Below are 27296 nucleotides of genomic sequence, written 5' to 3' on the forward strand. Positions count from 1 at the left end.
CGTGGGATGGACAGAGGCGGCCTGGGGAGAGGTGATCTGTTTGTGGTCAGAGAACACAAATTAGTGACAGAATCAGAATTGGAATCCAAATCCACTCTCCACGATTTCTCTTGTCTGCTTTTTCCTGACACTGTGGCCTCGTGTACCTTATTCACTAGCGACCCCTGTGTTAGAGGCCATTCCTATATTGAGGAAGAGGTTAGACTGGTTGGCTTCAGAGGTCAAGGTGAATGACGTGCAACAAGTATTTGCACACATATCACTACAGTCTATTCCCATGCTCACGGCAGGCATTACTAATCAATCACAGAACTTTATTCCTGTGAGACTGTCACATGTTAAAGACTGCCAAGACCATCAGTTTGTGTGCAAGATGAAATCTATTCATAATTCCTAATACTAGATGCTTGAGTATTAGGCCACTGCCAGACCAAGGAGCCTTGACTGGCAGGGTTAATCACACCTCTCTTTGTGTCCCCTGCCAGCCACGACCAGTGGTTTAACACCTAACAGCACGATCCCCGAGAAGGAGCGGCAGAACATCGCAGAGCGGCTGCTGCGGGTCATGTGTGCCGACTTGGGCGCGCTGAGCGTGGTGAGCGGGAAGGAGTTCCTGAAGCTGGCCCAGACGCTGGTGGACAGCGGCGCCCGCTACGGGGCCTTCTCAGTCACCGAGATCCTGGGCAACTTCAACACGCTGGCGCTGAAGCACCTGCCGCGCATGTACAACCAGGTGAAGGTGAAGGTGACGTGCGCCCTGGGCAGCAACGCCTGCCTGGGCATCGGCGTCACCTGTCACTCGCAGAGCGTCGGCCCCGACTCCTGCTACATCCTCACGGCCTACCAGGCAGAGGGCAACCACATCAAGAGCTACGTGCTGGGCGTGAAGGGCGCGGACGTTCGCGACAGCGGCGACCTGGTGCACCACTGGGTGCAGAACGTGCTGTCGGAGTTCGTGATGTCGGAGATCAGGACAGTGTACGTGACAGACTGCCGGGTGGGCGCATCCGCCTTCTCCAAGGCCGGCCTGTGCCTTCGCTGCTCAGCCTGTGCCTTGAACTCGGTGGTGCAGAGCGTGCTGAGCAAGCGGACGCTGCAGGCCCGCAGCATGCACGAGGTCATTGAGCTGCTCAGCGTGTGCGAGGACCTGGCGGGCTCTACCGGGCTCGCCAAGGAGACCTTCGGCTCGCTGGAGGAGACCTCGCCGCCACCCTGCTGGAACTCGGTCACGGACTCGCTGCTGCTGGTGCACGAGCGCTACGAGCAGATCTGCGAGTTCTACAGCCGGGCCAAGAAGATGAACCTCATCCAGAGCCTCAACAAGCACCTGCTCAGCAACCTGGCCGCCATCCTGACGCCGGTGAAGCAGGCGGTCATCGAGCTGAGCAACGAGAGCCAGCCCACCCTGCAGCTGGTGCTGCCCACCTACGTCAGGCTGGAGAAGCTGTTCACGGCCAAGGCCAACGACGCGGGCACCGTCAGCAAGCTCTGCCACCTCTTCCTGGAGGCGCTCAAGGAGAACTTCAAGGTGCACCCGGCGCACAAGGTGGCCATGATCCTGGACCCACAGCAGAAGCTGCGGCCCGTCCCGCCCTACCAGCACGAGGAGATCATCGGCAAGGTGTGCGAGCTCATCAACGAGGTCAAGGAGTCCTGGACCGAGGAGGCCGACTTCGAGCCCGCCGCCAAGAAGCCCCGCTCCGCCCCCGGCGAGAACCCCGCCGCCCAGGAGGACGACCGGCTCGGGAAGAAGGAAGTGTACGATTACCTGCAGGAACCCCTCTTCCAGGCCACCCCGGATCTCTTCCAGTACTGGTCGTGCGTGACCCAAAAGCACACAAAACTCGCCAAGCTCGCCTTCTGGCTCCTCGCGGTGCCGGCCGTGGGGGCCAGGAGCGGATGTGTAAATATGTGTGAACAAGCACTTCTCATCAAAAGGAGGCGGCTGCTCAGTCCAGAAGATATGAACAAACTCATGTTTCTGAAATCCAACATGCTTTAAGACTTCCGGATGAAAAGAAAGAACAAAGAAAAAAGAAGAGAACGTTAGGAAAAAAAAAAAAAAAACCACACAACACTGTCGCAAACAAAGAAAAAGGAATTTAAGTTCTAAACACTGTGGACCTCATTATAAATGCCCCCTGGAAACTTAAGTGCTTTTTTCAGTGTGTGTGTGCATGTGTGTACACAATCACGCGTGCGCACTTTGGGCGTGGGCGGCTCTGTGCTCGTCTGCGTGGCCGCAGAAGTGTCGCACACACATGCACACACATACTCCCCTGGTGCATGTATGCACGCCTGCTCGTGGGCGCGTGTGCATTAAACTGGGCGTGTCAGGAAAGCTGAGTGTTTGGGAAAGAGGGAAGATGTTTCACCTCCTTTTCTCAGTAAGGGGGCTTTAAAAGACTCCATTTTCAGGTGCGCAGATTGGTAGAAAACTGACAAAATGTTCAGGCAGCTGAGATCTGAAGTGACTTGACGCTCTCTGTCCTTCACTCTGTGGTCCCCCTTGCCCTCCATCCCCCTCCCCAAGCCTTCCTGACCCTATTGCACCCCACCCCTCCCCGGCTGCCCTGCCATGGATTCTCCAAACTGCATCAGATGGACAGCTTCTGCACTGGACTTTGTTCTTGTACACCTTCAGGGCATTGAGCTGCTGCCTTCGTGACACCCTTGGGTGTCATGGGGCAGCCGCCTTAGAAACACACGTATCTATCTCCCCAAATCAGGAAAGGAGACTTTAAGAATAGAAAGCTGACCTTTGGCTTTTTAATATAAGATAGAAAAAAAAGACATTTTTCAAAGAAGTATAGATACTGTCTCCACTCCTTAATAATTTTTTTCCTAACATTTTAGCAGTTTTTACTTTTTTTTTTTCAAATTTGATTTAGGCTCTGCTAGGAGGCACTGAATGTCTGTAACTTATATTTTGGAGGGGTTTTTTTTGTTTGTTTCTTGATTGCCCTTTTTGTTCCTCAAGTCACACTGTACACTAGTTCATCTCAGTGGTATAGTCAGGACCCTAAGGTTTTTATTAGACTTCCCTGTACAGTCCAGTTCTCCTGTATTCGAACAGCCAAGACCATGAACTTGATTGTGCTGTTTGGAGACCAGGAGTGAGGTTGGAGTCACAGGTTTCACAGACGTGGGGTTCGGTGGAAGCCATAGGGAAGCATGTGGCTTAGGAGTTCTCCCGAATGTAAGCAGAAGACCGCCCTCCTGGCTCGCTGTGTCTGGTACTGCGAATGTCTGATTTCTATACCCAGAGTGCATTACACTGCTCGCCACGTCACTGACCCTTCCAGCTCCACAGGGACTCCTGAGTGGATCCGTGTTCACGTCCATCACACCTCAGACCCACGGCCTCCTCTCCCCAGGACCCCGGGAATTCCGGCGGGTCCGCTGCCCACAGCCCTGGGGGGTCCCCACGCGAGCCTCAGCCCTCCTTCTAGGACAGTAGTTGAGCACGGTGCCTTGTGGGCCAAATGATGGATGTTTTGAGGGTGAAATGGCATTAGGCCACATTCAACTTGATGCTGTGAAAGATGTCTTTAGGCTTTGTTTCTCTGTGAGCAGTTTAGGTTCCACACACGGCCTAAATGCCAACAGGGTGACCCTTTCCCCTCTGAAGGGGTGGTTCCGTCAGGATCAGTGCTCAGCCTCCCACCCCACCTTTCAGTGAATGAAGTGCTGGTGGTCCCGTATCCCCCCAGTGCCCACGACTGTGGGATAGAGATAGTTACACCAAGGCTGAGGATGTCTACCATCTTGGGGGTTGACCGAGTCCACTCCATCCCTTGCTAGTAACAAAACATTGTTCAACTGTGAGATACCTCGACTACAAAAGGCACTGTACAGCGTCCCTCTCCCCCCGGTCCGTGGCAGTAAAGTTGGGGAAGTAAAGTTGATTTGAAAACTCAAGGCTTAGGATCATGGACCAGAACACTGTCCCAAGCGTCAAGCCTGCTCACTTTGCCTCGTGAGAACTAACCCTCCCGAGTCTTGGACACACTGAAAGGCATCAAAGTGGGCCGTTTCCCCATTCACTCCAGCAAGCCATGGTCTCAGGAACCACCATGCCATTTCCTCTCCCGGAGAAGTTCTGGGTATTAACTCCACGGCACTTCCAATTGGAGTCACGCCATCAGAAGAGCCTCCATCTGCACTGGACAGTCACCTCGTGTCGCTTCCTAGAGTATATGGGGGCATCGGCAGACTTTTCAATGAGACTTTTGGGGGCATTCCAGAAGGTGGCTGCAGGGTTGCTGGTGGGTGACAGATGCCTACAGCAAAAGGCCTCCAGCTTTGCTTTGCTGCTGGGGAAGGGTCCATGACCTGGCACTCTGAACCACATGGGAGGATGGGAGCTACCCGTCCTGCGTGGTCAGTGGGGGCCAAGCCTTGGAGCCCATCCTCCCTCTTCTTAGAGCGGAGCCGTGCTGGTGTTGCCTCATTATGGGGCCACTCAGTTAGCAAACAGGCATTTCACTTTCTTGCAAAGCCATCAGGACCAAGCCCTGGTATCAGCGTTCTTCTCTTCAGAAAAATTTAAGTCTTAACTAAATTGCAGTTATCTAGTCATATGTGTCACCTCCTGTCCTGTTCGTCCTTTCCACCTCAGTTCAATCCTTAGGGCTTGGCGTGCTCTGCAGATGTGATGTGAGTGCCACTAGGTCTCGGAAAGCTGTCTCCTGGGGCTGCCTCATCCAGATATGGGAACAAGGTGGCAGGTAGTCATTTCTCTCTTGCGGCCTCTGGTTCTTCAGAAACTCGTTGCCAACAGGAAAGGCTGTACCAAGGTGCCCCCTCCATCTGCTTACTCATGCAGACAGCTCCCGTAGTGCAGAGCCCGTTGCAGTGAACAGCTTAATAAAACCCAAAGATCTCACAGGCCCAGCCACTGGCCCCTCATCTCCAGCAATATCCACCCTATCCAAATTCTAGCTCAGCCAAAGGATTGAGGTCGGCTCTTCCAGTTCATCTCCCGGCCCCTAGCCTGGCATTGACCTTCGGAAAGTTTTTGTCTTCTGCCTCCCAGTTCTGTGACCACTATAGGACTTTACAGCTCAAGGCGGTTGCCTGCTGACTTGGACACAACTTGCCTGAACCATGTGGATCCCAGGATAGAAATGGCCTTTGCGTTGACATGCACAGACCCCAGAGGGCAGGTGGAGAAAACACACCTCCACTCTGCAGGGTTTTCCCCCTCATCTGAGGTCAGTTGGCTTCACCACCAAAGCCCAAGCCAAGGACCATAGCCTCGTGGGGGTCCCTCAGATTTGAAGTAACTGGGGGGGGTCTCGGCTCCACCAAGAGCAGCGGTACCATCCCAGTTGCTGTGAGTGGATGCCCTTGTGCCGACTGGTTCTTTTTCCCCGTGCCCAGGTCCACCAGCCAGGCCTCCCTCCAGATGGTAGTTAGAAACCAGGAAACGAAACAGAGGGGCCACTGGGCAAAGCTCCTTTCTGGCCACACTTCATCTTGGGGTTCACGGCATAGAAAGCCACCTCCTGTGTCCACGGGCGAGGACGCTTCGCCGCCAACCTGCCTGACAGCCTCATGCTTGGCGTTCGGGGTTTGGCTCTTGGCTGGGAAAAGGGTGGTGAGGTTTCCTGGTGAGGAGAGGACAGTCCGGTGACACAGTTGAGAAGTTCTGCGTCTCCAGATGTCTGGGAAGGACTTTTTTTGACACCGGCTCTGTAGGCTGGCAAGCGTCTCCTTCAGTTTGCTCCTTTCTCTCCTGCACTTTCGAGAAACACCAGAGAAAAACTCTGCAAGGCGTGTTTTCCACTGTGAAGCAGACCCTCTGCCTTTAGGGGTCCTCTAGGCTTGCGCCTGGACTTGGACTAGACTCCTTGGAAAGTGGGCACCTGAAGAGCTGTCAGGGATGCAGCGTGCATTCTTGGGGGCCACAGGTTCACAAGAAAGGTTTGGAATGAACCTGGGATGCGGATGGAGAAGGGAGGTCCTGTGAGCCATGGCCCAGGAGGGGACAGTACCTGGATGTTGCCATGACAATGGATGTGCTTGCAGAGACGGGAAGAGGAGGCACCCAAAGCACGGCTGGCAGTCTCCTCCTGCCCCCTGAGCCGGGCAAGTTCATAGCTCTGCCCCTTGCCTTGGGCACAGCGACAGAGCCTCTGTCCCTGGGGCGTACCTGAGGGAGGGCTTCTGGAAAGGCTGCTGGTTTAGATGAAACCCAGAGGCCAAGTAAGGCTCAGGCTATCCCCTGGAGACAGTGGGTGGAGGGCTCCTGTCTCGGCCCCCCTCTATCCAGCCGGGCCAGTGGGAGAACTGGGAAGGGGCCTGCCCCCTCTTCACTGTGGCTAATGTTTGCTAGGCCAGTTATGGTGAACCAATGATACAGTGTTTTCCCTTTTCTGTTTCCCACCGGGTTTCCCCTTTTCAGGGTTTTCTGGAGGATGTTGTTGTATTTCTTCCTCTGTCCTTTGCGTTTAAGGATCGTGGTCAGCGGAGCCCCGCCATTCCCTGGAGGGGCACCTGTTCCTGCTCTGATGAGGGTGAAGGGCATCGGGTTACTGTTTGTTAATATTCATGCCCCTGCACCACCACGGGCATCGCTTTAAAGGTTCAACTGCTGTACAGAGAAGGATTTGCTAAGTTTGCAGCTGGGTGTCAGCATCGGGACCCATAGGGGCCCTCCCCACCCATGCGTCCCACTGGGCACCTTGACTCTTCGAACCAAAGTTCCTTTTAAAGGGGCACAGCCCAGCCTGGTCCGCAACCTCAGGGGCCTGGGATCCCTGTGGCGCTTCCTGAAGTCCAGCTTGGCAAGAGACCATGGTGGGGTCTGAGGCCAGCCGGAAAGGGGGGCTCTTCCCACAACCCAGGTGCCAGCCGGTCCCTGCCTGGGACCCTTCCCTCCCACCCAGCCAGGGTGGCCGGGTCCCAAAGCGGTGAGCAAGCTCGTGGACTGGCACGGGGCTGGAGACAGAGGGACCTGCGGGGCTGGAGGCTCCCAGACCCGCTGGGCAGTGCGTCCAGGGCCATTCAGATGCCGAGCATCAGGAAATCATTTTGTACAACCACCTGAAGCAGAGATATTTTTTAAAAAGCATAAATTATTTTCAGTTGTTTTCTGATGATCCTTCCTTTTTCTTTTCCCCGTAACTTTGCGTCGGTGATTCTTTCACATCAGGTAAATCTTGAGAAAGCCTTGGTGCCCCTCCCTCCCAGGCCCCACTCAGTACCCATGCGTGTGCACCCTCATCCTTTCTCAGTAGTTAAGACGTTCTAGGCAATACCATAGGCACAGCTGACTGTGTCTCTCTCTTCGAGTGCAAGAAACTCAAGTCATCTTAAAAAAATACAAAAAAAAAAAATTTACAAAAAAACAAACACAAAAAAAATATCTTTTTTAGGCCAGAGTTTTCTACAGGTATTAATGAATATTTTTCTTAATCCTTATAAGTTTTATGTGTTTAATATTTCTTAATACCGGTAGCATTAATTTATACTTTTGTAGCAACACAATATTTTTATAAACAGCCAGTGCTTTGGCTCAAGTCTCCACAAGGGGTTTATGCAGGGTTATCTTGGGACCCTGTGTACCATGTACTGTATTTAAAAAAAAAGTTACCTAGTGTCACCCTTGCTGTGTTAATTAACAAAAGACGTTGTTTGCGGTCTCCTGTGTCGTTGGTGTGGACCCAACAGTTCTCCAAGGAGTCACATTGCATGGGGGTTGAGTTGACGGTTCTTGTGATATGTAAACCCCCTAGACCAAACTTGAGGGTTTATTTAGGCTTTTCTGTTTGTCCTTTGGAGTTTTGGTTTCATTTCGTTTTGGTACCGTTTCTCCATTTACGGCCAAATCAGTTTTCTGGTGTTTAAAACTTTTACTGATGTCAAATGGAGGAAAGGAACAGGAAAAAAAAAAAAAAAAAAAAGGTTTTTACAAAGTAATAAAATTTAAAACTGAGCTGTTTAAATGTTGCTGTTTTTACCTGTCTGTTCTTGTCCAAAAGTGGGACATTCCCAGGGAGAAGAGGAAGGTTCCACTTGGTTCCTTAAATCACCAAAAGCCCCCACCCAGAAATCAGCACCCCCTACCCCCCGAATTCTTGCAACATTATTTCCTGGTTGGTTGATGCCAAGGTAAAAAGACAGACATCCTTTTAATGGTTAGAGAGGATCAGTTGCTTAAATGATTTCATGTCAGTGTTGTATTTATGGTTTTACAATAAAACAACCTTTAGGAAGATGGCAGTGCGTGGTGTTATTTCTTGGGTTGGCATTGGGCCATGTCATCCAGGTAGGAGCAGGGCACTGGTGAGTAGAGATGGACAGAGGCAGAGATGTCACCTGGGGGTGACAGAGCTGGAGTCCATCCCGAGGGGATACTACGTGAGGTTGGGGTTAGCTCCTCGGAGCTCCCTGCTGACCTCAGGCAGGCACCAGACCCAGGTTGGTGGTGTCTGATAAATAAGGGAGGGACACGGCCACAAGAAGACGTGGTCTCTGTGGGCCTTGTTGTGAAACACTGTCCCAGCGGAGGAAGGATGGATTTGGTCCGAGTCCTACAGGCCCAGTGCCCAAGGGACACATCCAAGTTCGCCTTGGCCACCATCATTTATGTGATGTGTGTTGTGTAAACCGTCCGTTTTCTGGGGAAGAGTGCCCGTAGATTGTGCCAAATTCCTGATGGCATCTGTGACTCAGAAAGTTAAGAATTAGCGGGAGCTGTGGAGACACATTTCAGCCCAGTGTCTGGACACACTGTCCCCAACACAGGTCAGAGTGGAAAGCCTGCCTTAGGAGGAGAGGCTCTCTCCATCCCAGGAGAGGTTCAGGCAAAGCTCAGACGCCCGCAGTGGGTGTGAACCAAGCGACTGGTGGGCCCGCCGGGCAGCCAGACCAGGTAGCTCGGGTGCCCTCCTTCCTCTGTCCTTCTGAAGCTCTGCGTGGCTTTCCCACGGTGTCCCCTTCTCTGATGCTTCCTCCCCATTTGCTGGCCACCGACCTGCTGCCATCCTCCGAGCCAGCACCCCAGACAGCTCTCCCACTCCCTTCAAGACGGTGTGGCCTTCCTCCCCCACCTGCCTGAAGTCAGCACACCCGTCTCCTAAGTAAAGCACACGTCCAAGTTCGTCTTGCCCAGTGGTCGTGTGTGTGAAGTTTGAAGCGTTGTGTATTGTCTGTCCGGGGGAGAGCGTCTGTGGCTTTGCCAGTGGCATCCGTGACTCTAGCCAGTGCCCTCCACGGTGGGCTGCGGGGGCCCAGCCGGGTGGACTTGCCCCTCTGCTGGCCTCGACCCGAGCCTCACACTCCAGACACGCACATCAACGCTTGGCTTGGAGAGTCGAACTGAAGGCAAGTCGTGGAGAGAAGACGCCACCAGAAGACAGCTGTGGCCAGAGTGGGCAGGGAGGGTGACAGCTTCCCCTAAAGCAGGCCTGCTGCTGCCAGAACAGCTGTTCAAAGGTAAAACCACGTCCGGCTTCATCCCTGTCCTCAACCAGAAACGGGTGCTCTCCTCAGAGAGGACGTGCTGCTCGATGAGCCAAACAAATTCCATCAAATCGCAAGGATGACGGCACGCATTGGCCGAGAGCGGGCCAGCCTCCCCGGGGCATCAGCCCTGCCCTCAGAACCCCCCTTCAGTGGGAGTTTCCTGCTGTTCAGTGTACCGTGTGGACATTCCTGAGCCAGCGGTTGAAGTTTAATCAAGGAGTTTCTATTGGCTCTAAAACAAAAGTCTAGAGTCCTGCTGGAGCGGGAAGACTCCCCCGCTAGCTGGGAACGTCGGGATCCAATGAGGCCAGGGCGTGGCCAGAGCCTCCATATGACTGAAGGGCCAGCCTCTGGATTTTAAAATAAAAAGTAAAAAAAGAAGCATGTGTTTATTAAGCAGCCACGTGTATTTTGTGACAGAGATGAGCATGACCAGTATCTTTAAGAGAGAATTTGAGGTGAGACTGTTTAAGAATCAGATGAGTCATCAGGGTAGCCGCTCGGCTGACAATGATTCTGGTCCCTTCTGGGATGAGTGGACTCCTGACTGGAGGTCACCGATGTGCTTCAACCCCATCCCACCCCTGAGGGGTAAGACAAGGTCCAAGGGATTTTGTAGGGAAAGTTTTAGTAACTGTCATGGAGATAAAAGCCTTCAGGACCAGGGAGGGTGGCAGGCAGGGCTGGTGACCCAGAGGGGAGGCCCCATCTAAAGGGTGTCTCGGGTGCGGGATGCAGGCCCAAGGCTGCCAGAACTTATTTTTCAAGAGAATTGAGAAACCTAGAGTTTTATATGGGAGGTCCTTTTTTTTTTTTTTTTTTTTTTTTTTTGGCTGCCTTGGGTCTTTGTTGCCGTGCCCGGGCTTTCTCTAGTTGCGGTGAGCGGGGGCTACTCTTTGTTGTGGTGCGCGGGCTTCTCCTTGTGGTGGCTTCTCTTGTCGCAGAGCACGGGCTGTAAGCACCCGGGCTTCAGTAGTTGCGGCGCGCGGGCCCTAGGGCACGCGGGCTTTAGTAGTTGTGGCGCACGGGCTTAGTTGCTCCGCGGCATGTGGGATCTTCCTGGACCAGGGATCGAACCCGCGTCCCCTGCGTTGGCAGGCGGATTCTCAACCACTGCACCACCGGGGAAATCCGGGAGGTGCATTTTTTAATGGTGAACTCAGAACTGTAAAATACCTTAGGAGCCGAACTCCCATCCACCAGCTGAGCTGAGGCTGGCCAGCCCACCTGTGGCTTGCACTGTCCGGTTTAGGCATTTGTCCTTCAGGTCACTTCAAAATATCTTTCTTCAGCATGGCACCTTCCAACTGCCATAGGTGGCAGCCCCAGTGTGTGAATCATGCATGGAGGGGGCAAGGTATGGACGCAGGACGTGATGACATTTGTTAGTTCCAAGCCGGAGAGCCTGTCACTTCTCCCTGTGTCCCCGCTCCTGCCCACTTCTGCCCAGTGACTCCCAGTCAGGCCCACAAACGCTGTCCCTCAGGACTGTCCTCTCTATTGAAGCCTGGAAGCCCCAAGGTTGGGACTTCCGGGGTGCGTAAGGCGGGGAATCTCTATGTGGTCTGACCGAGGGGGCTGCAAAGCTCTCTCCACCCAAATCCTTGCCTCTGGGTTCATCCCCTCAACACAGCATTCCACCTCAGAACCCAGGAAGCTGGGGTTTGGACTCTTGCAGCGGCAGCTCTCAGGACTCTGGGTGGATGGAGCCCAAAAGAGGTGTTTATAAGTCCGATGTTTGTAAATCCGGTGTGTGTGAGCTGGAGGCTCCTGGAGTTGTGCGCTTGGGCCAAGTTGGTGCCTGAGCCACCCTGGACAGCCTACCTGCTCTCTTCCTCCAGGGAGCAGAAGCCGGGCCAGACCCAGGGCTTCCAGCTCCGGTCCAGGGCCAGCTGGTTGTCCTGGGCACAGCGCAAAGGGCGGTGACCATTCTCCTTCCGGGGCAAAGGGCCAGAGCAGGGATCCCAGGAGATGGGATCTCCAGGACCCTGTGGAGAAACAGCCCGAGGCCTTCCAGCCCCTGGCAGCTACTGCTGGGGATGCAGCTGTGAGCAAAGTAAACGCTGGCGTGCGGTTCTGTGAAGCCAAGGACAGGGGAATTCCTTCAGGCGCTCGTGGGGCATTTACCCAGACCCAGTTGGGCACACACTAGGGCACGGTGATTTCTTCTGACCCTGGGTCTCTGATGAGCCCTGTCAAACCCCTCCCAGAAACAAGTACCCAGAGTTTTCCCCTCTTTTCTCTTCTAGCTTTATTAAGACAAAACAATCCCATTTTATACAGAACTGGGATTTATGTTTCATAGTTTGCGTAGCCAATTTCATGTCCTGAAGATGGCTCTGTTACATTGCCAACACGTACATTTTTCACATGTGGGGAAAGCTGGGTTACTCATGCCTGCTCCCCAGCTTGTCTCCCCCTCCCCTCCCCCCATCTCATTATACTTCGTGATGAATCATCAGGACACAGAATTTCAGGAGTCTACAATTTGCCGCGGGACCCTGGGGCAGACGCTGGCCCTCGCGCTCCCTGTGGCCTGTGGACCTCTGGCCTGTGGGCCGCTCAGCCGGAGAAGCGCAGCAACTCCTCCTCCCCTGTGGACACAGAGAGGCTCGGGGAGTAGGTGTGGGGTCGTCCAGGGGTCTGTGGGTGGGGACGGTCAGGGGATGGGGATGCCTCATAGAGGAGGGACGGCAGCTTGGGCTGAGCTTAAGCCTGAGCCTGAGGCCAGAAACTTCTGCTTGCGGAGTGACTCGATTATCTCCAGAGTGCGTTCCACGGAATGATCTGATTTTTTGCCTCCTGATTTACCTTAGGTACCATTTTCCCAGTGGGGAGATAAGGCACAGAAATCTTTAACGGCTGCTGCTCCCTGGAATGCTATTCCTGTTATCATTATAACATCACCACCGTTATTAGTAACGGCTGCCGCTAGATGGATGTGGACCGTGCGAGGCTCTGTGAAGTAGGTACTTCGTCCCATTTTACAGAAGAGAAAACTGAGGCTCAAATTGACACTCAGTGTGGCCAGCCCAAATGTGGCAATGCCGGGATTGGAGCCCAGTTCTGCCCCACTCAGCCTGTCCTGCCTTCCCTCTGCCTGGGCCCAGATGCCCCATCCCAGCTGGGGTAAGGCCTCAGGCTTGGCCCCATTTTACAGGTGGGAAACTGAGGTCCAGAGAGTGGATGGGCTGGTCACCTGGTACAGAGTACAGAACTCAGCTTTCCAGACCCTCACCTCCTACCAGGGCTCCCCCACCTGGACCCCGATATCCCCCAGGCCCAGCCTGGCATTGTCGGGCCTCCTACCTTCACCAGGGATGCCACAGTACTCCTTGCACTCCTTCTCTGAGTAGAACTGGTTGCTGTTGCCCTTGCAGCCCCCGTAGATGAAGAGGACGCACTTCCCCTTGACAGCATCAAATGCCCAGAGCTGGGTGGAGCCTCGGCAGGGGCCAGGGACTATGGGGAGATTGCAGGCCTCTGTGGAGTGGGAGGGAGGTACAGAGCATTGGAAGTCCTTAGGATCGCTGACCTGAGACACCCATCAAAGGGCCTGAGCCAGGGACCCTGCTCATCCACAACACCTAGACCCCTTTTCATAGATTGAGAAATGGGACCACAAGAAGACATACGTGCCGAGGGTCACCCATACCCAAGTGTGCAATTCCTATGACTTCAGGAAACTTGCCCTGGAATTCCACCACTGGAGCATCCTCTCTTAGCTACCTGTTCAATGGGCAGGTGGTCTGTCTGGAGGACAGGGTTGGGGGGCGCAGGGGGAGGTGGAGAGGTGGGGCCACACTCACCCACGGTCCGGCAGGTCTGCAGACACTCCTTCTCCGAGACAAAGTTGTTGCCGTTCCCCATGCAGCCACCATAGTGGAAGGTCTCGCAGGCCATGGATGAGCCATTATAGAAATACCTCTGAATCATCCCCAGGCAAGGACCTTGTGAGTAGCCCAGCTGGCAGGAATCTGGAGAGGGGCAGAACAGCAGTGCTCACTGAATGCTGACTGTGTACCTGTCACCGGGCTGGATACTTTAACAGGTGTCATCTCATTTAGTTTTCATCTCTGCGTTAAGAGGAACGATTCTCAATTCATTTTAAAGGTAAGGAAATTGACTCCCTGAGAGGTAAAGTGACTTGCCCAGAGTTACATAGAGCTGAAATTCAAAGCCATATTTGCTGGATTCCAAAAACCCATGCTCATTCCATTCCATAACGTGGGGAGTTACCAACGACCCAGAGACCCAACATCCCCTGTGTTGGTCTTGTCTGCCCAAAGACTCGGTAAGGATAGTAGTTGATGATACATTCACCAGCACCCATGCCAGCCAGCCTGACCTCTGCCTTATATCCCACCCCCGTGCCTTTGCTCTCGTGATTCCTGCCCCTAGAATGCCTTCCTTCCTAAAACCATATCTGGACACAGCATGAATTCCCCTTCATCCAGGAAGTCCTCCTTGATCACCTCGTCCTCCATTTTCTGAACTCCCCCAGGCTTTTAGCTGACCCTCCCTTTTGGGTCCCTCACTTTCTTCCTTGACTGCCTCCTCTACTAGACCAGAAGGTCCAAAAAATGTGGGTGGTTCGTCTCCATGACCCCAATGCCCAGCACAGAGTCTGGGGTGGAGCAGGGTCAGGGTTCAGTGTTTGCTGAGAGATTTGGAGATTGATCATTTTATCAATCACAAAAAGCATTCTCAGGTTCTCGCTCATGTGCTCGCACAGGAGCCCTGAAGGTCAGCTCAGCAGGCTGTTATCCCATCGTACAGATGAGAAAGCCACGGCTAGGAGGCCACATAGCGATACAGACAAGCCAAGAACTCGCTTCTCATCGTGGAGCTGAGACTTGCTAAGCTCAGGGACCATGCCTTACACTCCTCTCTCTCCCCCCATAACCGCTGGCACAGGGCAGAGTACCGGATTTGCCCTTTCTAGGCTCAATCCTTGATTCTAGCAGAAAAAATAAGAAAGACTTCACGGTGATGAGGGCAGCTGGGGCGAGCCAACTGTGGACCCTTCCTCTCTGGAGTGTGGCAGAAGGGGATTTAAAAAAGGGGGATGATCATTACCTTCTTTCTTGCCGAAATCAGTTACTAGTTGTCCAGCCCCTGATCCTTCCTCTTCCTGGGGCAGAACAGCCCGCCGGGCTCTCTGGGGGAAGAAAGAGAAGAAGCTGTTGCAGGGATCTAGCCACTGTTGCTCCCCTATACCCCTGGAATATATAAACAAACCATTTGCTTTGGGGATCAGGGTGTAGACAGAAACACTACTAGATTGGTTAATGGCCTGTTTTCCCCAAAGCTTCAACCTGAATTCCAGGATAGGCATCACGAGATAGATTTCTGGTCTGAAATGACAAATCAGAACAATACCTACATATCCAGCTTCCAGCTGAAATGCCCAGAGGAATATAATAATGGAAAAGAAACCTAACCCAGAGTTGGGAACCAGAGAAGAGCAGCATTCCCATACTAGAAACTAAAAGGCATTTCTACACAAGGGAGTGGGAGTGGGAGTGACTTGCAGGAAAGGCCGACCAGACCATCGTTAACTGCTTACAACGGAAAAGTCATGTGGAGAGTAAGAAGGGACCCCGAGATTGACCCTAATACTCCTAGATATGGGGGTGGGGGTGGGGGTGGGGGTGGGGACTGCAGAGCAGGGCAGGCTGCCAAAGCTGTCAAAAGGATCTCTGGGAGTAGAGTCCACTGAGGCACAGTCCCGGGACAATTACAGAAGGATGAGCAGGGACACTGCCGGCCATCAGGCAGTCTTCCTGCCCACAGGTGAGACCTGGAATCTGAAAAGGTAAAACCGTAGTAACCTTCAACTTTTCCCTTCTCCTTTGAAGGTGCAACTGAAGCTGTGATCAGGGACTCCCACTGTCTACCAGAACCCATCTCAAGCTGGTTGCACATAGGTCTTCCTTGGTGAGGATGAAGGAAAAGAGAAAAATCATGGAACGAATTAAATAATGCAACTGCTCAGAAGAATCACACTGAGCTGGAGAAATATCTCCACTAAACACAGGGTGTAGGTAAGAAACAGAAGAAAACTAAAACCATCAATGAAATTCGAGACGGCATTGCATCAACGTTAACAGGAGCCCGCAGTTATGCAGATGAATAATATGGGAGAAGTAGAAAGTTACTGGAGGTGAAAAGGATTTTGTTAAATTTAACCACACAGTAGGGATAATAAACTGCAGTTTAAAGATATGAGAAATAAACTCACAGAATAGGAATCCTAGAAGGAGAGGCAAACAATATAGAAATAATAGAAGAAAAGTTTTCCAAGTTGAAGAGAGACTTGAGTTGTTCAATTATAAGGGCTCAAAGGGAAAGAGAGAAAATTAATGAAGAGTCCTATCTCGACATTTCCTAGAGACAAAGGATAAAGAGCCTAGTAGTGGCCCTCAGAGTAAACGAGAGCATTTAATAACAGAAGCGGCAGAGCAATATCTGAAGGTTGTAAGAGGGTAAAGGTTGTAACCCAGGGATTCTCCACTCAACCAGGCTGTTGATCGTGTGATATAAACACAGAAAGCTATTCTCAGACATGCAAAGATCCTGTAGTTCTCCACCATGTACCTTTCCAGAAAATAATTACTTACAGAAATATTCCCAACACTTGAGAAGGGAACCTAAATACAAGAAGATGCATGATGTGGTAGAAAAGAAATGATGGTAAACTAGAAAGCCAGTAAAATAGAGAGTTGAGGTTAAATTGTTGTTAAAATCATCATTCAACTTAATGTAAATGTTAAAAGTAATTCTCCAAACAAAAGGTGGAAAATATAAGCATCAATCTCAGATTATATCCACAAAAATGAGGATGTGGGAAGCCTGGAAGGAAGCTGCCTTTCTCTCTTTTCCAAGGGAAGTCATCAGTTATTGTTTCATTCTTTTTTTTTTTTTTTTTTGTGGTACGCGGGCCTCTCACTGTTGTGGCCTCTCCCGTTGTCGAGCACAGGCTCCGGATGCGCAGGTTCAGAGGCCATGGCTCACGGGCCCAGCCGCTCCGCAGCACGTGGGATCTTCCCGGACTGGGGCACGAACGTGTGTCCCCTGCATCGGCTGGTGGACTCTCAACCACTGCGCCGCCAGGGAAGCCCTATTGTTTCATTCTTGACATGGATGAAGAAGCACAGACTCAGCTGAGATCTGGATTAAGATGGCAGATAGAAATTTCCCTCAAAATTACCCTCTCCATTACCGAGCCATCGGCAAAAAATGAATTCAGAAATCCCAGCCCCCAAGTATTGATCAACACCACTGAAATGAGGAAAGGGGCACAATTTAAAGGAAAAACTAAAGCTCTCGATCCAATAATCTGGAGCTGAACAGGAAGGTCAGCAAGGTTCAGCTCCTGACCTGCCCTCCAACTCCCAGTCCTGGCAAGTCATCAAATTTCTGATAACTCTCCCTAATACTCCCAAGTCCTGAGAGAAGAAAATTGTGGGGAACCCTATCTTTTTCCTCTTCTGATAGAGGAGTAGTGAAAATAACTTCTGGGGAAAAAAAGAGGAAAATAGACTAGAGCCTGACTCTTTCTAAGTGAAGGTTCTGGGGCTACACAGTCTAATGCTCCAGGGGGCGTCACTGGGGGCAGATGTACCTTGCTGCCAGCCCCGACTAGGTGGAATGAATCCCCATAGTATATTTATCAGTCCTTCCAAAGAGAATGCAAAGCGAGTGGATTCCAACCAACTCTGGACTTCAGAAAAGTGGATGGAACACAAAAAACCCAGACCTTACTCTCAATTCGAGTGGGAGGGGACTAAGCTTATATTTGCAGGAAGAGAGCCAAGGAATAAATGAAACCTCCACGCCACCATATCAGAATAAACAGAAAGTCTATCTAAAACGGACTAAGCAGGAGTCAGATAAAAAGAAGTGATACAGAAACTATGCAGACCCACTTCAGAAATGAATGAATAAGTAGCCTGAACTAGAGAAAGAGCCCAAGAGTCCAGTGGTGGACATGGCCATGAACTGCCAAGTCCTCCCATCAGCAATGGATTTATATTCCCAGCTACCCACTGTCAGCCCCTGTTGGAGACTACCTCAGCTAAGGGAGCCCTCTCATTCAAGATCATGCTCCCTTCCCAGACTGATCAACATAGGGTATTAAGGCTCCGTCCCTTGGCCCCATCATGGGACAACTCCCAAGGGTGGTCCTGGTTCCAGAGCTCCCTACGGGGTTGCTTGAGCCATTGTTGTGACTGCCCTGCAGCTCTCCTTCTGCCTCTGCCCAGTCTTCCCTTTGTCTCTTCCGTCCATGTATGTTGATGTAGGGAGCCCAACCTAGAAGAAAACATAACTCAAGAAGCAGAAGGAAATCCCTCTTTGGCCTCAAGTTATGGAATTACATAATAAGAACATGCACGTATTAAGACAAGATTCAAAGATGAAATGGTAAATGCTGACAGAATAAGACGAAGAGAGAACCCAGGCCTAAATAAACAAATTGAGAAGCAAAACAACATCGGTTCAGGGCTCGTGAATAAATTAGGAATAGCAAGGAGCAGAAAGAATAGATGTTGCTAAATAGAAGATTGTCATAGAAGAGACAGTCCCAGTGGATGCAAATAAAAGCAATTTGAGAAAAGCTAGTACATGATGGAGGATAAAGATGCTCCAGGATGAGAGGACAAGTGTTCGCCAGATGGCAAGACTCAACAAAGCGATTAGAAGATGAATTCCATATCATGAGAGAGAGTTTCCTGAAATACAGTAGAAATGTCATCTGTGGATGGAAAGAGTATGGTGTATTCCAGGAAGTTTTGATATAGACTCTCAACCCCAAGACATGTCCTTGTTAAGATGTTGACTTCTTATCAAGGAGAAAGTCTGTCCAGGCATCTGAGCAGAAGAAACAAATTGCTTCCAAGGAGAAGAAATATCAGGCTGGCCTCAGGCTTCCCTGCCGCGGTCATCAGTGTGGAAGAACAATGGAGCAGTGCACACAAAGCTTCTTCTGAGGGAGAGAAAACATGACCTTAGAATTTGACACTCAAGCGAAATACCCTTCAAGGATGAAGGAAATGGGCAGACATTCTCAAACAGGGAAGAATTCTGGGATTAAAACACCCATGAACCTTCCTTGAAAACAGCACTTGGTAAAAAAAAAAACATGGCACTAAGAGATTAATAGAAAGAATAACTCAGGAATGGTGAAGCTGTGTTATATTCACTAAGGGTGAATGTAGACTCCATTAAAATATAGAACTATTACTAGATGTCTGGGAATCGTGATGACAGAGCAGAATGGGGATGGTATCAGTCTGGACAACATAAAAGCAAAAGGGAAGAGAAGATGGAACCAAGTTTGGGAGTGAGGATGTCTGTCTTCCAAATCTTGCAGACAGCAGATATTCTCTAAAAGCATACATAGCGATGCCAGCCTCTTAAATATTAGCTCATAACCTTGACTTTATCTAGAGCATTCTTTAAGGAGTAAATCTCTTGTGGATAATAAATATTTATTTGAAGTTTTTTTTTAAAACCTTCAAACTTCAGGGCTTTTTTTCCCGTCATTCCGCACGGCTTGCGGAATCTTAGTTCCCTGACCAGGGATCAAACCCGGGTCCCCTGCAGTGGAAGTGTGGAGTCCTAACCAGTAGACCACCAGGGAATTCCCCAGAGCCCTTTTAAATTCGAGTAAAACTACAAGGAATGCCTTTTAAAATTTAGAAATAGCATCTGTAATGTAATTCCATTTAATAATAGCACATTTAAATCTATCCAACCTTCCTTCTATCTGCCCCTCTCCAGGTGTATGCGGGTCAAATTACCAGAGTAATGTGACTGCTGGTAGGTGTTGGGTGGTGGAATTTTTTAAAACTTATTTTTTATACCTTTATACTGCACTTTTTTGATTCTTTATATTGATCGTATGTTAGTTTTATAATAACAATGGTAATTTTTTCTAAAAAATATGTAAGCAAACAAATAATATGTTAACAGTGTTAATTCTGTGTAGGAATAAGGACATTATTGTCTTTTTTTTTTTTTTTTGCTTTCTTGTAGTTTTTCAAATTTTCAAGAATATGTTTCTAAAATAAATATTACATGTATATATGTACTTACATACACATATATAGATATATACACTAAATTAGGATATATAATTTCCAAATAATCAGAGAAAGAAAGAATGAAGACTTAATATGGCAAAAGGCAGGAAAATAAAACAGAAGAAGGAAGCCCCGCAAATCAGTCAGCACAGGAGAGCCACTGGTTTGAGAAGCGGCTTTGCTCTCGGATTTGCGTTTTTGGGGGATGAATTGACTTTATTTTCATTTATTGCGTATTGAGTATCATTATCTCATTATTGAGTGTGTCACTGCTTTTAGGCACCATGCTAAGACCTTTTCTAACATGCCACTGGATTCTAACACCTGGAAGGTAAAGGTAATTACCCTATTTCACAGATGAGGAAAGTGACATCCAGATGGGGCAACAGTTAGCCCAGTGGCAGAACATGCCCATCACTGCCTTCTCTCAACGAACCCACCTACCAGCACAGCAGGGCCTAAGTGGGCAGGGTGAGGATGGGGTGGGGGGCAGAGGTACTCACCGAGAATGGAGTGGGCGCTGGTTCCTGCTCCCCAGGGACACACTCACCTTGGGCAGAGGACAGGAGAGAGGGGGAATGAGACCCAGACATCCCAGACCCAGACAGGCTTTGTTTCTTCCACAGAGCTAATGACTACGTGTCAGGCGGGACGTGCGCTGGGACCTGTCTCGTGCATTAGCCCACTTCATGGATGGCTCCACCCCCATGGCTTGCTGCAGGTCACTTGTTGGAAAAGTGATAGACTGGTGGCCGCACCACCGTCACAACCTGCATCGTCTCCACCCCCAACCAGCATTTCACGGCTGATATCTGTTGAGCGCTTACTAGACACCAAGTGTGGCGCTATTGTATTTAATGGCTTTATTTCATTGACTCCTCACAGCAACTTCTAAAGGAGGCATTATTATCCCCATTTTACAGATGAGGAAATGAGGCTCTGGAAGGGTGACCAGCCAGAAGCCACCCAGCTCAATCTGAACCTTGGTGCTCTAACTCCAGAGCCCAGGCTCCTAACCCCAACACTACTGCCTCCCAAGAGGTAGCCGCGGATTCTGGCTATAACCAAACTTAGACAGGTGGCAGCAGAGGGAACTCTGAATTGGGTCTACTCTCAGCTTCGCCAGGTACGCTCTGTGCGACTTGGAGCAAATCCAGAGGCCCGAGCTGCCTGTTCTATAAAGAGGGGAGGGGGATCGTAGCTCAGCTTATCTCAGAGGGTTATGGGAAAGACCCAGGGACTGGGAAGATGTGCTCTGGGGGTCGTGAAGGATAAGACGGGTATCAGAAATGGGAGGTGGGGTGGAGGTGTCACTTACCTCTGTCGGGCATCGTGAAGATGGCGTCCTCAGGGATGCCCACACCCAGGGCAACTTCCCTGAACTGCTCCAGCAGGGTTTCCCGAAGCTGTGGCTCCCGTCCTGCAAGTAGGAAGCAGGGGAGACTCCTAGAACCACAGGTACCTGGGCCGTCAGGGCCTGAGGTTATTTTGCCCAGGGAGTTTCATTTCGGGGAAGTTTGAAAACTGTCGGCCCAATTCCATCTCTTCGATACCCTGATGGAAACCTCAGCTCCAGAAGAGGGTGAGGTGTCCCTCCCAGGCTCCCCATCTGGGTCTCCCAACTCCCCACACAGCTCTCTTTCCACTGGTTCTGTGAAGGGCCCGAAGGCTCTGGAATTCTCTGGAATTTTCAAGATCAAAAGGAGAGGATTCTGCCTCAAATGGAAGACTGAGCTCTACCTCCTCTAGGGAGAGTAAATGTTTTCACCTTTCCCTTAACTGGAGTTTTGTCAGAAGGAAAAAGCAAAACTCCCTGCTCTTCCCCACTCCATTTCCCTAGATCCCGGGTCTCCTCCCAACCCCAGCTCCAACGAGTGTACCATGTTCCAGGCCTTTACCATAGAGCTTGGCAGTAATGGTGGGTCCATGGCGGCGGCTGAATTTCTTGGTCAGAAAAATGGCATACTCGTCATAGTTGGTGTGGACCACATAGGACTCCATAGTGATGTTCCATTCTGCATGGAAGATTCAGGAAGACAAAAAAATCAGTGGTCAGAAGGCTTCTAGCCTGAGATCCTTCACCTATTCACCCACACATCATCTATTCATCCATCCTTCTGTTCACCCATCCCTTCCATATATTTATTAACCGTCTTCACTCTCTCCCTCTCCATCCATCCATCTCCTCCACATATTCATCATTAATTCAACCACCATCATTCCATCCATCCATCCTCATCATATATCAATCCATAAATTCATCCATTTTCTTTTTCCTTCCTTTTTTCTTTCTTTCTTTCTTTTTCTTTCTTTCTCTTTCTTTCTTTCCTTCTTTCCTTCTTTCCTTCCTCCCTTCCCTCCCTCTTTCCTTCCTTCTTTCCTCCATTCATTAATCCATCGATTATCTATTAAATGATTGATTGACTACCCAACTAATCTACCATCATACTTATACTCACTTACCATTTGTTAATTCTCTCATTTATTTATCCAACCCCAAACATTCAACCCCTGACATGATTATTTGATGCATAGAGCAAATTCAGTAAACATCTGCTGGATTCATGATTAAACTCATGTCCAAGTCCCTCCGTCACTTGGCACCACACACACTGTATATGGTAGATGCCTGGCAAGTTTTTACCAGCTGACTGCAGATGCCTAACACGAGGACTGATGAAATCTTGATGTTATCCTTAGCATTCAGCACCATGGCTCAAATTCTGGATGAGCACGTGCATGGCAGGGCAGGGGCGGGGGGAGGGACAGAGAGAGAAAAAGAAAGAAGGAGAGAGAGAAGGAGAAGGAGGGGGAAATTTGGAGGGAGGCTAGATGACCGCAGAAAAGTGGGAGGAAAAGTTGTAGGGGCAGAGAGGGCTGAGGCAGAAGGAAAGAGAGCTTAAGACATCAGGTATCTTTTAGCAAAGGAGGGAACTATAGATGTCTCCTTTGACTCAACTTACTGGGTTTGTGATAGAGGAACTTTCCGTCAGTGCCTGTTTTCTCATAAGCCCCAGAGATCGCCTCACAGACACCTTTCCTGGAAATGAACAAACCAAAAGGAAGGTAACTTCTGGCAGAGACCATGGTCCTGACACCCCATTCTCCTGCAGGGTCCTTCTAAATGCCTTTTTTTTTTTTAATTTTTTAAATTTTTAATAATTTTTTAAATTAAATTTTTTAATTTTTTTAACTTTTTTTAAAATTTTTAATTTTTTTTTTTTAATTTGGAAAGTAACATTTCCAAATATCTGGTTTAATTCTCACACCAGCCCTGCGAGACACAAATTTCACATGAGAGAACAGAGGGACAGAGAAAAAAAGGAACTAATCCATGCTAACCTCTTGGTAAACCCAGCACTAAAAATCAACTTCCTTAAGCAAATCTGCACATCCTACCTAGGCACCATGAAGTCAGAATGATGAATGAACACATTAATTCATGTATTACTTTTTGTCTCTCTCATTTTCCTCATCTGAGAAATGGGGATAATGATAGCTTCTACCTCACATGGTGGTTGTGAGGATCAACTGAGATATTATATGCAAAAAGCTTAGAGTAAACACTATGCACTTATTAGGTATTATTGTTACTATGATTATTATTTATCTTATTAATATTTAATGAGCAGCATCTATGTGCCAGGCACTGTGCTACATGCTGGGGATACAGAGGAGGGCAGGACAGACCCTGTCCCCTCATGGAGCTTATAATTGAGTGAGGTGGGTGGGCAGGCCAGGGGCAGATGCAGTCAGTGTGAGAATTGCCACAAGGGGTGGGGTGGAGCCCGAGGTGCTCCGAGAACACAGAAGAAGGCATGTAACCTCAACCTGGGTTGGGGGGAGTCAGGGACGACTTCCTGGAGGAAGTGACAAAGAACCTGAGTCCTGAAGGATCCATAGGAGTTAGTGCAGGGAGGTGGGGAGAGGTTTTCGGATAGAAGAAACATCCAATGCAAAGGTCCAGAGGATGGAGGGTTCCAGGGACTGAAAGAAGGTCCACTTGGGTGGGTCACAGAGTACATGGCAGAGAGTGGGGCAGGGAACAGTGAGTGCTTGGGGGTCGGGGGCAGGGAGTGCTGAAAGGCCACCTTGAAGAGTTGAATTTTATTCCCAAGGGCAATAGGGAGCCCTGGAAAGGTTTAAGCAGATTTGAGTTTTTGAAAGGTCTTTCTGGTTGCTGGGTGATGAAAGGATTGGATGGAAAGTTGGCGACTAGAGGTGGGGAGAAGTGTAGAGAGGCTACTGTAGACAACCAGGAAAGAAAGGGAGGTGGCTTGGTCCAGGGTGGTGGCGGTGAAGAGAAGACAAGTGAACAGACTGGAGGGATTTAGGAAGGGCAGGGACAGGGCTTGATGATGGATTGAATGGCCGTGGCAGTGGAAAGAGGAGTCTAGGACAGCCGCCTCCCACCCAGCTTTCCAAGATGGGGGCGGGGGAGGAGTGCCCTTACTGAGCTAAGGGCACCCAAGGGAAAAGAGCAGGTTGGAAAGCAGGCACAGTGTTGGGGGCGTTGCCCTTGAGGTGGAGGTGGGACAACTAGAAAGGGCTGCCCTGGTGGAGGGCGGCAGAGAGGTCTGGAGCTCAGGGCCGAGCCCTGGCTGGAAGTGGAGACCTGTCACTTTCTAGGATGGGGTGGTGACTGAAGCCAGGGCAGGGGGTGGGGTGGAGGTGGGTCCCCACTCACCGCCAGTGAGTATTAGTTACACTGATCTCCCTGTCCGTTGCTCCCTCTCCCAGCACCAGCGAGCTCATGGTCATCTTGTCCTTGAACCTCTTCAGCCACGGGCAGGTGGAACCCACGGCCACGTGGAACCATTTCCCGTAGATCTAGGAGGCAGCCACAAGCTCTGAGGATCTGGACCTCGAGGAAGATTTGGAGGATATCTGTCCCCCTCCCTCCTCTCAGTGACTTCTCCTCCTAAGTGATCATCCTTGTCTTAAAGGTAATTGGAGGCTTCGAGGGAGGATGGAGCCCTGATGGAGGAACTCCAGGCATCGGGGCCAACTTAGGAAGGAGATGTGCAGGGTGGCCCCACCTCGCTGGCAGAGGGCCTGACTCTGCTGAGATGTGGGATCTGGGCTGCTCACCTGGACGGGGTCCAAATCTCCAAGCCCTAAGGTCATCGTCAACCATCGCTCCCCAAAGCAGGAGTCCTGTCTTCTACTCCTCTGGGGACAGGGTACTCACCACCTTGCACACAGCCCATACCTCCGTGTTAGAAAATATCTCCTTTCCCTCAGCTGCATCTGACCCAGGGCAAGCCTGCCGCCTCTTTCTCCTGAAAGGGCCCTCAGGTCCCCGCAGACTCTTCGCCGTCCCTGACCACCAGAGGCCCTCTCCTCACGCCTCTCCTCCACAGCCTTCCTCATCCCTGAACATAAGCAAAGTCCTCAGGCCAGCACAGCTACAAGGGTCTGATGGAACCCAGGATGGTGGTAGAGGGGCAGGCCCCGTTCAAGGTCACCCAGCGCTTCGGGCAGAGCTGGGGCCGGAGGGAAGACTCCCCACACACAGTGCCCTGCCTGGGCCTCTTAATCCCACCAGCCTGACCTCTGTCGTGCTTCTCATCTCCCCATAATCCCACACGTAGGGCGGAGGGCCCAGGACGGGCTAACAGAGATGCTACGAGGGAGGTGAGGACTTGAAGGTTGAAGGGCTGCGGGGTGGAGGGTCACAAAAACCTCGGTGCTGCTGGGGGCTGCAGGGCAGCAGTCAGCACCGAGCCTTTTCTGGGTGGGTTCTAATCAGAGCATGGGTTCCCCTGGGAACCCGAGAGGGCAGGTTCAGACGTGAGGACCTTTGACTCAGAATGTCAGCCTGGAGGCCCACAGAACGGTGCATGCAGAATTGCAGCTTCAGCAGATCCCTGAGAGTCTGGGCAGCAGCAAGGGCCCTGAGGGACCCACGCGTGGAGTTCCAGATGCGGAGACTGAGAGCCCGGGGCCTAGGACTTGCCCCTCCCCCGCAGCAAGGCCCAGCCGCTCGGACACCCTGCCATTGCTGCCAGAGAGGCCAGCCTTACCCTAGACAGGTCGAAGTTCTCCTGCACTTGGATGTCGTCGGGCAACGTCGTCACAGGGCTGGCACTCACCGCCAGGCAGGCAGTCAGCTGCAAGAGCAGGGCCCCAAGACTCTGCATGGCTCCGGGCTCCTCCGCCTGGGGACAGAAGAGCCACCACCTCCCTGCACGAGGCAGCTATGGACTGGGGCTGGGGAACGGGCCTGTGGCTGTAGATGACCTTGCTGTTTGCTCTGTTCAGCTGGGACCAATCAGGGCCCCAAGGCCAGGGCCAATCGATCCCTTGTAGTGCCCAGGCCGGGGTCAGGGTCCCGAGGGGCCAGGGTGGCTGCTTCAGAGGAGCTGCTGGCCAAATGCAACCCGGTCCTGGTGCAGCCGGGCGCTAGGTTCAGGCCCCACGAAGGCTTTCCCAGAAACTCCTCACCTGTCCCAGGTGGGATGAAGAGATGGGCAGCCCCTGGCCCTTCCCACTGGGTCGTTCCACCTGTAAGCCAGGAGGACAAGCCTGACTGGCCCATTTCTCACATGAGAAAACTGGGGCCCGGGGAGAGGAAGTGACTTAGCAGAGATACTAGGGAGGTCTGTGGCAGAGCCAAGACGAGAGCTCGGAGTTCCTTCTCTGACCCGTGGCTTCCCACAGCCCTAGCAGATAATAGTAGAAATGATGTTGATGGTGTTCACAGCTTCCACTCCCTGAGCACCTGCTATGTGCCAGCTGTCTACCGGCACTTCACCCCGGCCACGGAATTGATCATCCCCACAACAACCTCATCAAGTAGGTGCTATAATTCCCCTTCATAGGTAGGGCATTTGAGTCTCCAAGAGGTCAAGTGACTTGCCTAGGGTCTCCCAGCTGGGAAGCAGCATTGCTGGGAGAGGCAGCATCTGGTGCTGGCTGAGAGCGTGGACTCGGGAGCCAGACTGCTTTCTGTGCCACTCACTGGCTGTGTGGCCTCGGGTGAGTGACTTTCCCTCTCAGTGCCTCCGTGCCCTCATCTGCAAATGGGGATAATAGTAGTGCCTGGTTCAGAACATCATCACGAGGATTGATGGAGTTACGCTTGTAAAGCACTAGGACAGTAGCCGGCAATGGTAAGAGCGGAATGTGTATGTAAGGTTGGATAGCGTCTCGCCCAAATTCATGTGCACCCGGGACCTCAGACTGTGGCCTTATTTGCATAATTAGTTCAGGTGAGGTCATACTGGAGGAGGGTGGACCTAAACCCAAGGACTGATGTCTTCATAAGAGAAAGTGGGGTGGGGGGTGAGATTTTGATACAGGGACACACAGACACACAAGGAAGACGGCCACGCGAAGACCGAGGCAGAGCTTGGAGTGAGGCAGCAGTAAGCCAAGGAATGCCAAGGGCTGCTGGCAGAAGCTAGGAAGGATTTTCCCCTAGAACCTCCAGGAAGAACGCGGCCCTCCTGACAACTTGGTATTGGACTTGTAACCTCCAGAACTGTGAGGAAAATACATTGCTGTTGTTTTATACCACCCAGTTTGTGGTGTTTATTAATAGCAGCCTTAGGAAACTAGACAGTATCCATTGCATTAAAATATTTAAATGGGAATTTTTTAAAAACCCAGGTCTGTTTGTCTCCATAGATCAAACTCTTGCCAGTGATACTGCAGGCCCTCTCTAGGAAGAGCCCTTCTCCAGTGGTCAGAACTTCTGTCTTCATCTCCTCCCTGCCCTTGGCACAGAAC

General features: G+C 51.0%; 2 protein-coding genes across 2 annotated transcripts in view; one reads left to right on the forward strand and one right to left on the reverse strand.

Moving 5' to 3' along the window:
* ZNF618 (zinc finger protein 618) overlaps positions 1 to 2006 on the forward strand; it is a 354057-nt gene extending 352051 nt beyond the window's left edge. Inside the window, exon 17 of the mRNA XM_065879940.1 lies at positions 486 to 2006. Within this exon, the coding sequence (XP_065736012.1) occupies positions 486 to 2002 (1517 nt within the window). The 3' untranslated portion in view covers positions 2003 to 2006. The remainder of the gene's footprint in view (positions 1 to 485) is intronic.
* Positions 2007 to 11963: 9957 nt separating this feature from the next.
* Positions 11964 to 26001, reverse strand: AMBP (alpha-1-microglobulin/bikunin precursor). Its single transcript, XM_065878759.1, has 10 exons — positions 25589 to 26001; positions 24250 to 24392; positions 22526 to 22602; positions 21461 to 21577; positions 20881 to 20982; positions 20066 to 20112; positions 14554 to 14635; positions 13284 to 13451; positions 12784 to 12957; positions 11964 to 12068 (listed from the first exon to the last, which is right to left on the reverse strand). The coding sequence occupies exons 1-10, from the start codon at positions 25703 to 25705 to the stop codon at positions 12037 to 12039; spliced, it is 1059 nt and encodes a 352-aa protein (XP_065734831.1). The 5' UTR covers positions 25706 to 26001; the 3' UTR covers positions 11964 to 12036.
* Positions 26002 to 27296: the final 1295 nt, after the last annotated feature.

Source organism: Phocoena phocoena, chromosome 6 (genome assembly GCF_963924675.1).
Source record: "Phocoena phocoena chromosome 6, mPhoPho1.1, whole genome shotgun sequence".
Taxonomy (NCBI): Eukaryota; Metazoa; Chordata; class Mammalia; order Artiodactyla; family Phocoenidae; genus Phocoena; species Phocoena phocoena.